The sequence below is a fragment of the Ascaphus truei genome, chromosome 21 (assembly GCF_040206685.1).
Source record: "Ascaphus truei isolate aAscTru1 chromosome 21, aAscTru1.hap1, whole genome shotgun sequence".
In the NCBI taxonomy this organism is placed as follows: Eukaryota; Metazoa; Chordata; class Amphibia; order Anura; family Ascaphidae; genus Ascaphus; species Ascaphus truei.
This window is the reverse complement of record NC_134503.1, coordinates 15,283,977-15,299,666: the sequence shown is the minus strand read 5'-3', so window position 1 is coordinate 15,299,666 and position 15,690 is coordinate 15,283,977. Positions and strand designations below refer to the sequence as shown.

Genomic DNA, 15,690 nt, shown 5'->3' with positions numbered 1-15,690 from the left:
GTCTTTACGACGCTGATATTATTATTAATATTATTTCCAAGTAACGGCTCATCTTTCTTAATTGCTCCTCATTAAACCCATATGTGAAACTCAATAAGGCACTGAGGACTTTGGGCACCATCTTTAAAAATTCCCACACACATACAGTATGTATGTATGTATGTATGTATGTATGTATGTATGTATGTATGTATGTAGAGTGACAGATTTTTGTGGCTTCGACTGGCGTCCTCCATCGGTAAATATCTGATTGGCCTCTTGGCAGCGACGCCATCTCGGACGCTGATTGGGGCCAGACCCTTTGCTCCGGTGAGTATACCAACACTAGCTGACGCCTCATCTACTTTCTGGCAGCAGCCATCTGTGACCATTGGTCCTAAAATACGATTTTGCTATCTTTGTTTGTGAGTGTACCTATACTTACCTTGCCCCTATTTTTTTATATTAAACAGAATTACACTATATGTGCTATATATATATATAATGTAGTAATGTAATTTAATTAGGCAGAGACTATATACAGGCAGTCCTCGGTTATCCAAAGGAATCCACTCTGGAAGTAGCGTTGGATAGTGAAACCATTGTAAAGTGAGTCCCATGTTAATCGGTGGCGGTGAGCGTTGGATAATGCATTCAGGCGTCGGAAAACGGCCCGTAGGGTGGCATTGTAAAGCGTTGGATCTGCCATTCGTTGTAAAGTGAAACGTTGGATAACGAGGACTACCTGTACTGCTATACAGGCATACCCCGCATTAACGTACGCAATGGGACCGCAGCATGTATGTAAAGCGAAAATGTACTTAAAGTGAAGCACCACTTTTTTTCCACTTATCGATGCATGTACTGTACTGCAATCATCATATACGTGCATAACTGATGTAAATAACGCATGTGTAACAGGCTCTATAGTCTCCCCGCTTGCGCACAGCTTCGGTACAGGTAGGGAGCCGGTATTACTGTTCAGGATGTGCTGACAGGCGCATGCTTGAGCTACCGTTTGCCTATTGAGCGATATGTACTTACTCGCGAGTGTACTTAAAGTGAGTGTCCTTAAAGCGGGGTATGCCTGAATAACTTTGATGGCAACATTGTATTGCTATAGTACAGAACTTGGGCTGACCCACTCTGCACACTTGACCTGTTTGTGCCATTGTAAACCATTCTAACCGTGTGCCTTGTTCCTGCCAGTCCTTCCTGAAGGTCCGTGAGCTTCTGGAGACGACCACAGTCCTAGATAACCACAACCAGAGGATCGAGTTTGAATTCGCTGCCAGCAAAGGTAAAGAGAAGACAACATGATTCCATGTATAAAGAAACTATAGCTGAGGCCAGTGCACTGGTCAGTATACATTACCATTAGTTCATTATCTATTAGGTAGAACAGGGGTGGCCAACTCCAGTACTCAAGAGCTACCAACAGGTCAGGGTTTCAGGATATCCCTGCTTCAGCACAGGTGGCTCAATCCGTCCTTGCTTCAGCACATGTGGCTCAATCAGACTGAGCCTCTGATTGAGCCACCTGTGCTGAAGCAGGGATGAAGGGATGAAGCAGGGATGTCCTGAAAACCTGACCTTGGTAGCTCTTGAGGACTGGAGTTGGCCACCTATGAGGTGGAACAAAATAAAGGCGGTAACCTCTCCGAACACCATGTTTAACCCCTGTCCGCCATGGCACTATGCTACTCTAGGGGTACTGTGAGAGTGCTGCCCGCAATCTAGAAGAACTCCCCCACCCCCTTTTCTGTTAACGTCGCCAGGATGACGTTGAGACCATGTGATCGCTCAGGACCAATCACATGATCAGAAAGTGATAGAGGGGGCCTGTGTTGGTAGACGTGGTGGGAAGGGGGTGACAGGGCCAGTCTCATGTAGTGGGTCAAAAAACAACAACTAAATTAAACAACTTTGTGTAAATAGCTTCCTGGGAATTATTCCATCAAATTGAAAGTAACGGTTTAACTTATTTCCATCCTGTTGAACCTGACATTACTACTGTTTATTCTTTCTCTTGATTGACTGAACTCAAACAATGCGCTACTTATGTTTATCTCTTTGACTAGTGATGGCTTCATTGATACTATACAATGGGCCAAACAAACTAAACAATTCACCTCATTTCGGGAACCATCAAACAGTCTTATCACTAAAATGTATTAGATAAAGATTGTAAAAACCCTACAAAAGCATTTGATTAACGTGGAAATGGTAAACCCAGATCACAAAACACTAGGAAGTTACTTTCTGTCCGGGGTCCATGGATCATCTCCAGAGGGTCCCCAGGTTTAAATAATGTAACCCTTCCCCCTATTCCTATGTCCTGTCCCCCCCCCCCCAAAAAAAAAACAACAACCTGAGTGGGCTATTGCTTAAAACATAATTGCTGTATTATTTATGAAAGGCTGAACAACAGGAGAGAGGCGAACGTAATAACAAAATGATCAATTTACTAATGTACTTTTTCAGTATGCTGTGACGCGCCACTCCCCTTGCTCAGGACGATAGCTTATTGAATAGGTACCTAAGAGGCGATAGCTACACCACTGCCTGATCCCATTAAAGTGAATGCGTTGACGCCAGGTTGTAAAGCTACCAATGTTCTATAAAATACTTAGCATGGGACTAAGCCATAGGACACCTTCAGACTCTGGAATTTACCTATACGCAGCCATATGGGTTTCACTTTATTTTTATTACTGGGTTGAAGTAGGGAATCTCCGGAGCTGAACTGTGTTAATGTCCGCTCCGGGGACCCCCTGCTTCCAGAGATACTTACCTCCGGTATCTCTTTTCAGTGTAAAAATACTAAGTGAAGCCCATATTGCTGCTTTAATAAAGTCCATTCAAATGAATAAGCCGTATGGTGTCTGTTATGGCACAGCACTGCGTAGTAAACATGGGCCTGTGGAGCAGATTGTATTGTATTGCATGTCTTTATTTATATAGCGCCATTAATGTACACAGCGCTTCACAGCAGTAATACGTGACAGTCATATACATAACAAATAATACAAATAACAGATGATGGTAATAAGTGCTTCAGACATAAAAGTAACATTTCGGAAGAGGAGTCCCTGCTCCGAAGAGCTTACAATCTAATTGGTAGGTAGGAAGAACGTACAGATAGGAAGAACGTACAGACACAGTAGGGGGCCAAGGTTAATGTAACATGTGTATATTATTAGCTACGGTGCTACTCATATGCTTCTTTAAGCAAGTGTGTCTTAAGATGGGTCTTAAAGGTGGATTGAGAGGGTGCTAGTTGGGTATTGAGGGGAAGGGCATTCCAGAGGTGTGGGGCAGTCAGTGAGAAAGGTTTAAGGCGGGAGAGGGCTTTAGATACAAAGGGGGTAGAGAGAAGACATACTTGAGCAGAACGCAAGAGTCTGGATGGTGCATAGCGAGAAATTAGGGCTGAGATGTAAGGAGGGGCAGAAGAGTGTAAAGCTTTAAAAGGGAGGAGGAGAATTGAGTATGAAATGTGGGATTTGATAGGGAGCCAGAAGAGGGATTTCAGCAGGGGAGATGCTGAGACAGATTTAGGAAAGAGTAGAGTGATTCTAGCAGCAGCGTTTAGGATAGATTGTAGAGGAGACATTCTAAACAATAGGTAAAAATGAGTCAATTTTGTATTACACTATGGCCCAGATCCATTCATAAGAACGGGAGCCGAGACGGGCTAAACATTAGCACCCTTTTGTGGATTTGGGCCTATGCAATTTTTTTTCTTCCTACGATTAGTAAAAATATTTATATTTATACTATATTATATATTATATTATATATTATTATATTATTTATTATATTTAGAATTATATTATCGTTTTACAATGCTTCGTTTTAAAACGAATGGCTTATCCAACGCTATGCAATGCAAACCTATGTTCATTTTTACAACGCCAAAATGGCTTATCCAACGCTCTTACGATGCTTTACAAAGTTTTTTTTATGTTTATGTGTATAATATATATATACGGTATATATATAATAATATATTATATAGTATAATATAATATTAATATATATAATATTATATACGGTATATAATATAATAATATATTATATAGTATAATATAATATTATATATATATATACAGTATATATATATATATATATATATATATATATATATATATACTGTATATATATATATAATATTATATTATACTATATAATATATTATTATATTATATATTATGTTATATTATATATAATACAGTATATACACTATATAATTTATGTGTGTGCTGCTTATCTTATTGCCTGCGTAAAATATTTGGTGTATTTTAGTGTTAAAAATGCCTTCAGGAACGGAACCTTTAATTTAAACAGTGTTTCTATGGGAAAACGGGTTTCGCTTTACAACGTTTCGCTATCCAACGCCATTTTGAGTAACGCATTGTGTCGGATAACCGAGGACTGCCTGTATTTATATTATATTTACATATTTAGTAGGCGTACTAAATTAAAAATCCTCCACCTCGCATATAATAAGGCAATTTTTGTAAAATTCCAATTGCGGGCATTTACAAGACGCCCAGCAAAAATGATATTTATATGACTATAGCTCCAGAAACTAAACTATGACCTCTCTCTCTTCCCATGATCTTTCTAATCCAGAACCCTTTGAGTTTGAGGGTCTTGAACGTGAAGATGCCCTCACCAGGGATGAAATAAAGAAACTTGGCAAGAAGCTGATCGAGATGAAAAAGAAGGTGGGGAAACCCCCCAAGAAGAAGACTAGAGGGGGCAAAAGCCCAGAATCCAGGCCTGAGGAACCATCTCCCCATTCCACCTGAGGAACCATCTCCCCATTCCCATCCCACCTGAGGAACCATCTCCCCATTCCCATCCCACCTGAGGAACCATCTCCCCATTCCCATCCCACCTGAGGAACCATCTCCCCATTCCCATCCCACCTGCGGAACCATCTCCCCATTCCCATCCCACCTGAGGAACCATCTCCCCATTCCCATCCCAGCTGAGGAACCATCTCCCCATTCTCATCTCACCTGAGGAACCATCTCCCCATTCCCATCCCAGCTGAGGAACCATCTCCCCATTCCCATCCCAGCTGAGGAACCATCTCCCCATTCCCATCCCACCTGAGGAACCATCTCCCCATTCCCATCCCACCTGAGGAACCATCTCACCATTCCCACCCCACCTGAGGAATCATCTCACCATTCCCATCCCACCTGAGGAACCATCTCCCCATTCCCATCCCACCTGAGGAACCATCTCCCCATTCCCATCCCACCTGAGGAACCATCTCCCCATTCCCATCCCAGCTGAGGAACCATCTCACCATTCCCATCCCACCTGAGGAACCATCTCCCCATTCCCACCCCATACAGTTATCTGCCGCGTGGATCCTCTGAGCTGACCTGACAGAGTATTTTTACAATAAAATTGTGCGCAGAAGGCTTGGTGTCTGAGTCAATCCCTCATTTCATGTCCCAAAACAAAAGAGGAGTGTGGCGGTAGGGGTAGATATGACTGCTTTTAATAAAAGTCATGGGGCGTGGCGAAAGTGTCACGAAGCTGATTCGCTGAACCAGCTCACGTAACGCAACTGCAGCCCAAAATATAATTTTGGGTTGTAGCAGTAAAAAGTAGCAGCGTCAGCGCTGTACTTTGCCGCCGGTGGAGTTTTCAGTTTGAAAACTCCCACGAACAACCTGAAATTGCGCGCGCACATCGCGTAACATCCACCCTGAACTCGGCCTAAAAGAGGAGCAGGCAGGGGGGGGGGGGGGGGGCGCAGACTAAAAGGTATTCCCAGTTACCCCAGTTGGGAGTGTGTGTTGTATGTTTGTAACATTTGTGGATATATTATTGTCCAATAAATTCAATTTTATCAACTCTTGTTCAGTCTTGCGAATTGATCCCTGGTGTGATAGTCCCTGGTGTGATAGTCCCTGGTGTGATAGTCCCTGGTGTGATAGTCCCTGGAGTGATAGTCCCTGGCGTGATAGTCCCTGGCGTGATAGTCCCTGGCGTGATAGTCCCTGGTGTGATAGTCCTGGCGTGATAGTCCCTGGCGTGATAGTCCCTGGCGTGATAGTCCCTGGCGTGATAGTCCCTGGCGTGATAGTCCCTGGTGTGATAGTCCCTGGTGTGATAGTCCTGGCGTGATAGTTCCTGGCGTGATAGTTCCTGGTGTGATAGTCCCTGGTGTGATAGTCCCTGGCGTGATAGTTCCTGGCGTGATAGTCCCTGACGTGATAGTTCCTGGCGTGATAGTCCTGGCGTGATAGTTCCTGGCGTGATAGTCCCTGGCGTGATAGTCCCTGGTGTGATAGTCCCTGGTGTGATAGTCCCTGGTGTGATAGTCCTGGCGTGATAGTCCCTGGCGTGATAGTCCCTGGCGTGATAGTCCCTGGCGTGATAGTCCCTGGCGTGATAGTCCCTGGTGTGATAGTCCCTGGTGTGATAGTCCCTGATGTGATAGTCCTGGCGTGATAGTTCCTGGCGTGATAGTTCCTGGTGTGATAGTCCCTGGTGTGATAGTTCCTGGTGTGATAGTCCTGGCGTGATAGTTCCTGGTGTGATAGTCCCTGGTGTGATAGTCCTGGCGTGATAGTTCCTGGTGTGATTGTACCTGGTGTGATAGTCCTGGCATGATAGTTGCTGGTGTGATAGTCCCTGGTGTGATAGTCCCTGGTGTGATAGGCCCTGGTGTGATAGTCCCTGGTGTGATAGTCCCTGGTGTGATAGTCCTGGCGTGATAGTCCCTGGCGTGATAGTCCCTGGCGTGATAGTCCCTGGCGTGATAGTCCCTGGTGTGATAGTCCCTGATGTGATAATCCTGGCGTCATAGTTCCTGGTGTGATAGTTCCTGGTGTGATAGTCCCTGGTGTGATGGTCCTGGCATGATAGTTCCTGGCGTGATAGTCCCTGGCGTGATAGTCCCTGGTGTGATAGTCCCTGGTGTGATGGTCCTGGCATGATAGTCCCTGGTGTGATAGTCCCTGGTGTGATAGTTCCTGGTGTGATAGTCCCTGGTGTGATAGTCCCTGGTGTGATAGTCCTGGTTTCCCGTGACAAGGAGAAACAATGGTAAAGGGTGTGACACATTTTACAGGATCAGCATATAGATTATACCTGGGGTGACCAGATTTTCAAAAGTATAACAAATCCAAAAATTATTTAGAAAACAAATGACATGACTTCTATAAAAAAAAAATAAAAAAAATATTAGATTGGTATTTGTGTAATAACGCCCCCATTTATGCTGTATTATTGATTGTGCTTCCAGTACAGTGCATGGCTGTATTACATATAGCTACCGGTAATTAGAGTTTACCAATATCGTTAAAATGTTTACTCTTCGATACGATCGATCACATTAAAGCAGGCCGTGTCTATTTTTAAGGTTTTAAGTGAGTCCAAACAGGGAAAAGCTTAAGAACCCGGACATTTTAACAATTTTGAAAAAATTGTCAGTAAATAAAACCAAAAAGGGGCGCATAAGAGAAAGCACAGAGACAAAATAATGCAATTAAGCACAATTTATATGTACGCTAAGAACCATGTACATCACACTTAAAAATAAGACCGGATCACATAATCCACATAACCACAACACCAAGAGAAGGCAAGCCTCAATGGATTCAAGGCACTCTTATCATGTCCCAGATGTTATATAGAACAGAGGGTAAAAGCTTACTGTATGTGATGAAATTCAGCCAAGCCAATTCTCCAAACGGCGCCCTCGTGGGTGTATGTGTGCGCAGCTTCCGGATTTCGTCGTCACGAACCCTACGTCGCTGCCTGTGACCTCACCGCGACGCGTTTCGTGTCAGAGCGACACTTCTTCAGGGGTATGGTCTGAAATGTATGAAGATTTGTTAAGGGGGTTTGGTGTTTGCTGTTGGGCAGAATCTGTTTTGAGAAAATTGTCAGAACATGTTTATTAAAATCTGGGACGTATGCTCACCCTAATTATATAGAACCTGTAGATTTTGAGGTGTGTGTGTGTGGGGGTGTATATAGTAGAGGTGAGTGGGGATGTATATAGTAGAGGTGTGGGGGTGTATATTGTAGAGGTGTGTGGGGGTGTATATAGTAGAGGTGTGTGGGGGTGTATATAGCAGAGGTGTGTGGGGGTGTATATAGAGAGGTGTATATAGTAGAGGTGTGTGAGGGTGTATATAGTAGAGGTGTGTGGGAGTGTATATAGTAGAGGTGTGTGGGGTGAATATAATAGTGTGTGGTGGTGTATATAGTAGGTGTGTGGGGGTGTATATAGTAGAGGTGTGTGGGGTGTATATAGTAGAGGTGTGTGGGGGTGTAGAGGTGTGTGAGGTGTATATAGTAGAAGTGTGAGGTGTATGGAGGTGTATATAATAAAAGGTGTGTGGGGTGAATATAATAGGTGTGTGGGGGTGTATATAGTCGAAGTGTATATAGTAGGGGCGTGTGGGGGTGTATATAGTAAGATGTGTGTTTGAGGTGTATATAGTAGAGGCGTTTGGGGTGAATATAATAGGTGTATGGGGGTGTACATAGTAGGGTCGGGTGGGGTGTATACATATACTATAGTATGTGTGTGGGGGTGTATCGCCCCACATGTACTTCTTATCTGCGGGGTAATGTTGGAGGATATGGTAGGGGCAACTGCTGCGTTCATAGAAACCAAAGAATGCAATAAGGTCTGAGCTCTCACAGTATTTAGACGAATGGCCAGACTGGGTGGTTGAAAAAAAAATGAAGAAACCGAGCTCTACCATATAGAAACAATTCCTGGGAACGCTCTCTGCTGAATCCATTTTTTCAATCTGGTAGTAGTGCTCGGTTTCTTCATATTTTTTCAACCTTGTATGCTGTGAAGACGGAAGCACAGCCGTACCCCAGGACCACGGGGCCATCAAGCCGGGATGCTGCAATACATGCGAGTCTGCGGCCTTTGCCCCATTCATCACTTTAAGGCAGGGGGGCGCGTTTTTTTCCCCTGTGCACCCCTGCTGGCTTTCCCCCTCTCCTCGTGCCCTCCCCCCCCCTTACCTTGAGTCAAATGTCCTGGCGTCATGTCATGACAACGTGACGTAAAATGACAGCGCGTTGCCATGGCGACGCGTCACCAGGAGCATCTGAATCAAGGTAAGTAAAGGTTTACAGAGGCCCTGCAGTTCCCCCGGCATTAATTTAAATGCCTTCGGGAATCACGTGGGGGCTTCTGTAAACCCCGCGCCCCCCACTTTGCGCACCTCTGCTTTAAGCTATCACTCCACATCGATGTATATGTGTCTGGATACAAGTCTATTTGAATTCCTTACTACAGTGCCAAGTGGGAGTTCATCCAGCTAAATTCCACATATGTGGGACTGTTATTTGGGGTTGTGCCTAGGTACCTAAGGGGTACACCATTCTTTGGATTTTCAATATCTAAGGCGAGCTTCCGTGCGCGCCTCCCCGCGTGCTCCTGCAGCCCAGCGATCTGTGACTTGGCTGCAGAAGTTGGGTGGCGGCGTTTACGGGCGTGGCGGGGGCGAACCTGTCACGGAGCTGCTTCGCTGAACCAGCTCACGTGACACAATTGTAGCCCTAAATATAATTTTAGGTTGTAGCAGATAAATGTAGCAGCGTCAGCGCTGCACTCTGCCGCCGGTGGAGTTCTCAGTTTGAACACTCCCACCGAACAACCTGAAATTGCGACGGACGCGGGCGCCTGTCGCGTAGCAGCCACCCTGAACTTGGCCTAAGAGCTATATTCAGCTAAATGTTGCTTATGTTTTGAGCATCACACAGTATTTTTTGTATCAAAGGGAAGCCTGAGCCTCTGTCCCTGGGAGTGAGGGATGAGGACAGCGCGCACGCAGTAGCTGTCTCGCGCAATGTGCGTAGTATTGGACGCTGCCGGCCCCCGTAGCCGCTGCGGTGGCTCCGCCCTGTAGGTGTCCCACTGGAGGAAGAAGGAAGATGGCGGCGGAGCGGCTCCGGTTGGGAACCGGAGGGAGAAAGTGAGAGAGCCGGGGGGCTCGAGGGGAGGAGCGGGGGCTGTGAGAGAGCTGGGGGCCCGAGGGGAGGAGCGGGGACTGACCGGGCAATAACACAGCCACGTGACAGGAGAATAGCGACAGCTGTCACATACACACACATCTAATACTAACACACAACGGATACACACACCCCAATCTCACACAGGAGACCTCATATAAAACACACAACCTCCAGTCTGGTACTGCACACACACAACCTCATCATATAAAGACGCAACCCCCAGTCTGGTCCTGCACACACACAACCTCATCATATAAAGACACAACCCCCAGTCTGGTCCTGCACACACACAACCTCAGCATATAAAGACACAACCCCCAGTCTGGAACTGCAGACACACAACCCCATATAAAGACATAACCCCCCAATCTGGTACTGCACACACACAACCTCATCATATAAAGACGCAACCCCCAGTCTGGTCCTGCACACACAACCTCATCATATAAAGACACAACCCCCAGTCTGGAACTGCAGACACACAACCCCATATAAAGACACAACCTCCCAATCTGGTACTGCACACACACAACCTCATCATATAAAGGCACAACCTCCTACTACAGACACACAACTGTGTAACACAGACTCACAATGGAGGATACATACAGCCTCATAATGCAGACACTCGGCTGAGGCTACCTCTTTACAGATACTGTATGCAGCAGAATAGTAACACAATATGGGGATAACACACACTTGAAGTAGACACACAACAGGATATACACTACATTACAGGGACGAAACTAAAGAGTAACACACAGACCCATACATACACACTCATTCAATAAATACATGGCAAGAGAGACGTACCATCTTATATTACAAAGACGAAACAGTATAACATGCACCGGAGAAAACATACAGCCTCACATTACAAAGATACACATGAACAAGAGGTTAAGTAAGAGCTATATCATAGGTACAAAGGTGGAGAGAACAAACTGATCTGACAGACAGGAGAATACAATAACTGTATAATATACATAGAAAAGGAAGAGTCCTACATTTACATGCCATAAAGTACTACAGGGCAGGAGTAAAATCCATACATTACACGGGTACAGAATAACACAACCTAAGAGGTACGGAGTGAGTTCACTTCATTGGATTTGACGTCTATTTACCTACTCTCAACCCTACCTTTTAGTTTAAGCCAGCTGCACCAAAGACACTATTTGGAGTACCAGACACAAAACACAGTGTTTGTTATAAGACACTAAGCACTTGTCACATCGCACAGTATGCCATAGGGTCCTTGTAGAAGGTAACTGATGATTTATCAGCTGTCATTTTTAAACTGGTGAAGAGCCTTGTCCTACAGACAGGTGCTGGCATCTTGTACTTCATATTATTTTCCAATTGACATATAATGTGCCAACATATTCTGCAATGTAGTACAATGGGGTATGAAGACAAAAATACTATTTTAACATTAACAAACAGTGGTACAGTAGGTAAGGGGGGAGGGTCATTCTCCATGAAGCTTACATTCTAAAACACTTTAGGTTGAATTTATCCCATTGTAATTAAACCTTTGTCTGCCAACAGAAAAATAATGAATTATTTCACTGCAAGGAGCATCTCTGTAGCAGAAACCAAACTGTTAGCCATTTTGCTGCCATAGTGATGTAGAGATCAGCGCAAAGCAATATAATGCAGGTTCTGGTGGCAACAGAGATTTGTCTTAAAGATCAGTACTGTGCGGCTATCCAACACTAAAGGGGGCAAAGCTGCCAAATGGGGGAAAGATAGTCACTTTGTAGAAATAATTACACTGCCATTCATCATTAAAACAAAATGTACCCTTCCACTTCATTTTAACCGCTCAACGATCATGGGAATTTGCATTGTCAATTCAGTTTGGTGTAACTGTTTGAACCCTGACGTTAACAGGCACAACACCGTGTAGATGAGAAGTTTGTTATACTTCTATGCGGGGATCATATAAATGATGCTTGGGATGTACTGTATAGAGAGAGAGCTATTTTTAAACTATGAATTTGTTTAAATATTACACAAACACATAAATTCAGAGATTCTTGACCCTTGTGAAGATTGTTATGATATGATCCATTGGTGTAGAATTGTATATATACGCTGACGTCTTTTAAGGCAGCCTAATTAATATGATACTTTATTGGAGTTATAGAGTTATTTTACCTGTATTTGTCCTAGAGAAATTGTCTAGCGATATATCAGTGGATTAATATGGGACCTCATAATCCCAACAGCTCACTTACAACATATGAAATTGTAAATCTATTAAGAAGTTATTCCAAGCTGCAGTATAATCTGTCACTAATAAATACAATGTTCTGAATTAGAAATATCCAGAGCCTATGCAACACATTGTTGATTTAATCAAATAAATTGTCAGGGTTTGTAATCTATAGTTGTTTTTTTATTGTAACTCCTACACTAATCTCCTGCATTGTTATCTCTCGTACATTTTTAGGAGCTGTGAGTTGGGTATCAACCGTGAATGTGGATTTCTTCAACAAACTAATATTTGGTGATACTTTTTATATCTAATATTTCTATGTTTTTTTGTAAACCTGTTTCACTGGAAAAAAAATAATTGGAAGTGTTTGGATTAAAGTTCCAGAAGAAGTGATTTTGGATTGTAATACCTCGGAGAAACACTGCTTCTTATCACCTTATGATGTCAAATTGTCACCTGCAAATCCTACAATCCATATTGGCGCCTACTTGATTTTTTTTTTTAGGTGGCTTGCATGAGATATCCTGGTTCTCTGCTTTCCTAAGAGAGGGGTACAAGGCATCCTACTTGAACTCCGTTCTCTAAAGACCTGGGACTTGTTCCCCACCCGAAAAAAAAGGAGAAAATGTTTTCGGCTTTAAAAAAACTGGTGGGCTCGGACCCATCAACTCTGCGAGACAAAAACATCCCTGCAGGGCTGCAGTCTATGAATCAAGCGCTGCAGAGAAGGTTCGCCAAGGGCGTCCAGTATAACAGTGAGTATTGCAGTACACACCTGCCAATGATTACAGTGATACGTGCAGCTGAGAGGAGAAGGGTGACTTATCTAGTGGCACAGATGTGCGGAAGCAGCTGTTTTTTTTTGTTATTTCTTTTGCCCATACTCTTTTTTTTTTTTTTTTTTTTTTTTTACACATGTATAGGAAGCGTGGGGTCTTTGTGTTCATTTTCAGCTCTGGAGCCCCCCTGGCTCCTGAGGTACTTACCTATAAACATAGTGCTGGTACCGTCCCCTCCAGGAGAACCACAATGGTGAGGTACATCTCCTGCGTCACCCGTTGCGGCGTCCTATTGGCCTGTGTGACGCGGGGGAAATACCCGCCGCTAGCATTCCTGGTACGTACCTCGAGGGCCAGGTGGTCGCCAGAGCTGAAATGAACACAGTTCAGCTGCTGGGATCCCCTGCTTCATATATCTATAGATCTGTCTATATCAAAGAGAGGTGGCGTATGGGGGAGGAACTGCCGCTTTAATGCCTAAAAGCATCTTTTAACCCTACCGGTACTGAACCTGAATCACGTTTTAGCAATATTTTAATTGGACAAAAAAGTTAGGGCTTTGTTGACATAAAAGGACTATTGTGTGTTTCAACACAAACTGAACCGTTGTTACTGGAAACAGAGGTAACATTTTACTGCACTACTGAGAAGAGGCGGCAGTGTTGGCATGGAAATGCAATTTTCACAGTTTAGTGACTAGGCCCCAAAGTCTGTTTATGGGGTAATTTGTTGATAAACCCATCAGCTGCACACTAATAAGAGATGTAACACAGGATAATGGACTAGGTGTTTTCATAGCTCCATACACTGCTTTTGTGGACCTGTGATCAGTTTCTCCTGTTGGCAGCGTGAACAATACATCACGGTTAGGTTTATAATAGCCAGACCTGAGCGGTTTGAAAAGAAGGGAGCTGAACTCGTCACACTTTCTGCCTCCAGGGTTTCTGGGCACGTACAGAACTGCTCAGCAGCAGAACACACAGGAAACCCGCTGCTTCAAACATCTCATGTCTCTGTCATGTACTGATCACAAGTTCTGCTACTGCAGGGGCTGCTTTTCTTCTAACTTCAAGATCTGTTATGTTATTCAAGGTGCTTAGATTTCTTTTTGCTGCTGTAACTTTTTAATAAGGTCTCTCCTTTTTTGCGAGTATAACAAATATATACCTGTTACTCTCGTGGCGGGATCAGCTCTTGTTGGGTGCTCCTATTTACCAAGCACTGCAAAGCTGTAAGACACCTTTATGATGTATCGAGTAAATGAACTAGAAGGTGCCTTGTTTCTTAGCAGCACTTAGTAATTCTGCACCATGTTGTTGGTTTACAGTGCAGTATACGGTTTCTTGTTAAGGAAGAGGCTGATCACCAGGCCAGCCAGGTAAATAAGGCAGCCTATGTCTATGCCGACTTAACCCTTACCCTAAACAGCACTGTCCGAGTCCTAATAATGTGGGAGAAAATCATTGTCTGCTAAGGGAGAAGGAGGAGATTTTAGGGCAGACTGCCATATTTTCTGTTTCCGGCATCTGTGGAAACATGTACAGCAATTTCTCCTGGATCCATCGCATGAGCCTGGCACTCTACAGGTTAAATGAGGAACTCTGTTACATGGTGTTGGCGCCTTGTGCCCTCGAGCGTGAAACATAGAAAAGCTCTGGTAAAGAATTTCATGTTTCTGTCCTCCGTCATGAACATTAGTTTGTAACCACTGACAGGCACAACTCACCATAGTACCTGTGCACATCATTAACGACGTGTTCGCTCCCAGCAATGTGTAATATCATAGTGGGTAATGTGGTGTATGCAAGCGGAACAGAGAATGTTTCACTGCAGCAGTATAGCGTGTATTAATGGTCTGCCTGTGTGTGCATTGCTGTGGCTCACACTATGTATGTATGTCTTTATATAGCGTCATTAGTGTACATAGCGCTTCACAGCAGTAATTCGTGACAATCATATAAATAACAAATAATACAAATAACAGATCATGGGAAGAAGTGCTTCAGACATAAAAGTAACATTTAGGAAAAGGAGTCCCTGCTCCGAAGAGCTTACAATCTACTTTGTAGGAGGAACATACAGATACACATACTGGTAAGTGCGTCTATTTTACAAAGCATTATGATGGGGGATGATCAGAGGCGCAAGTGGGTGTTAAAAGAGCACTGAGTTGCTGTTGCCTCATCACAAATTAATTCTCTTAGGAATCAGATACAAGCTGGAAACATGCCTCTAGGAGCAAACAGAGCTTTGTATACACACCACACGTACAGCAAGATTAGTGTAGGGAAAAGTGTGGCTTTAATAGGAGTGGGGACACATTTACATGTGTTAACTAGAGGACGGCAGTGAATGGTTACTACCATGTGGATTAAGTACAGATCAGTGACTTTTTATGAAGGTTGTTATTTTTGGATAAATTAAGTGTATAGAAGAATACAACAGATTTATGAAGTTTAGTGCGTGGATATTCACAAGGAGTTTTACAAAAATGTCTATGTATTACCTTTATTCCACACTTAAGGTCAGTAACTATTTAGAATAAGGTTATGGTGGAGAAGCTTGTACTCCAATGGTGGGCAACATGATGTACATTAAGGGCCACACCTTCAATAGGGCCACACATTACCCATATCCCTTTTGCAGCTAGATAAGGCCAGCGATATATTGCTAGTGACAATGAAA

At 43.7% G+C, this 15,690-nt stretch overlaps 2 protein-coding genes across 5 annotated transcripts in view; both read left to right on the top strand.

Moving 5' to 3' along the window:
* Positions 1-5,423, top strand: part of CCDC183 (coiled-coil domain containing 183) — a 34,311-nt gene extending 28,888 nt beyond the window's left edge. For both annotated transcript variants that reach the window (XM_075579093.1, XM_075579092.1), the window contains 2 exons: positions 1,189-1,279; positions 4,618-5,423. In XM_075579093.1, the coding sequence (XP_075435208.1) occupies positions 1,189-1,279; positions 4,618-4,796 (270 nt within the window). In that variant the 3' untranslated portion in view covers positions 4,797-5,423. The remainder of the gene's footprint in view (positions 1-1,188; positions 1,280-4,617) is intronic.
* A 4,421-nt stretch (positions 5,424-9,844) lies between these two features.
* The window catches only part of RABL6 (RAB, member RAS oncogene family like 6), a 47,196-nt gene continuing 41,350 nt past the window's right edge, over positions 9,845-15,690 (top strand). The window contains exons 1-3 of one of the 3 annotated variants that reach the window (XM_075579089.1): positions 9,845-9,962; positions 12,461-12,517; positions 12,732-12,981. In XM_075579089.1, the coding sequence (XP_075435204.1) occupies positions 12,852-12,981 (130 nt within the window). In that variant the 5' untranslated portion in view covers positions 9,845-9,962; positions 12,461-12,517; positions 12,732-12,851. Of the gene's footprint in view, positions 9,963-12,460; positions 12,982-15,690 lie in introns of all 3 variants that reach the window. The other 2 variants (XM_075579088.1, XM_075579090.1) reach the window with 2 other exon arrangements.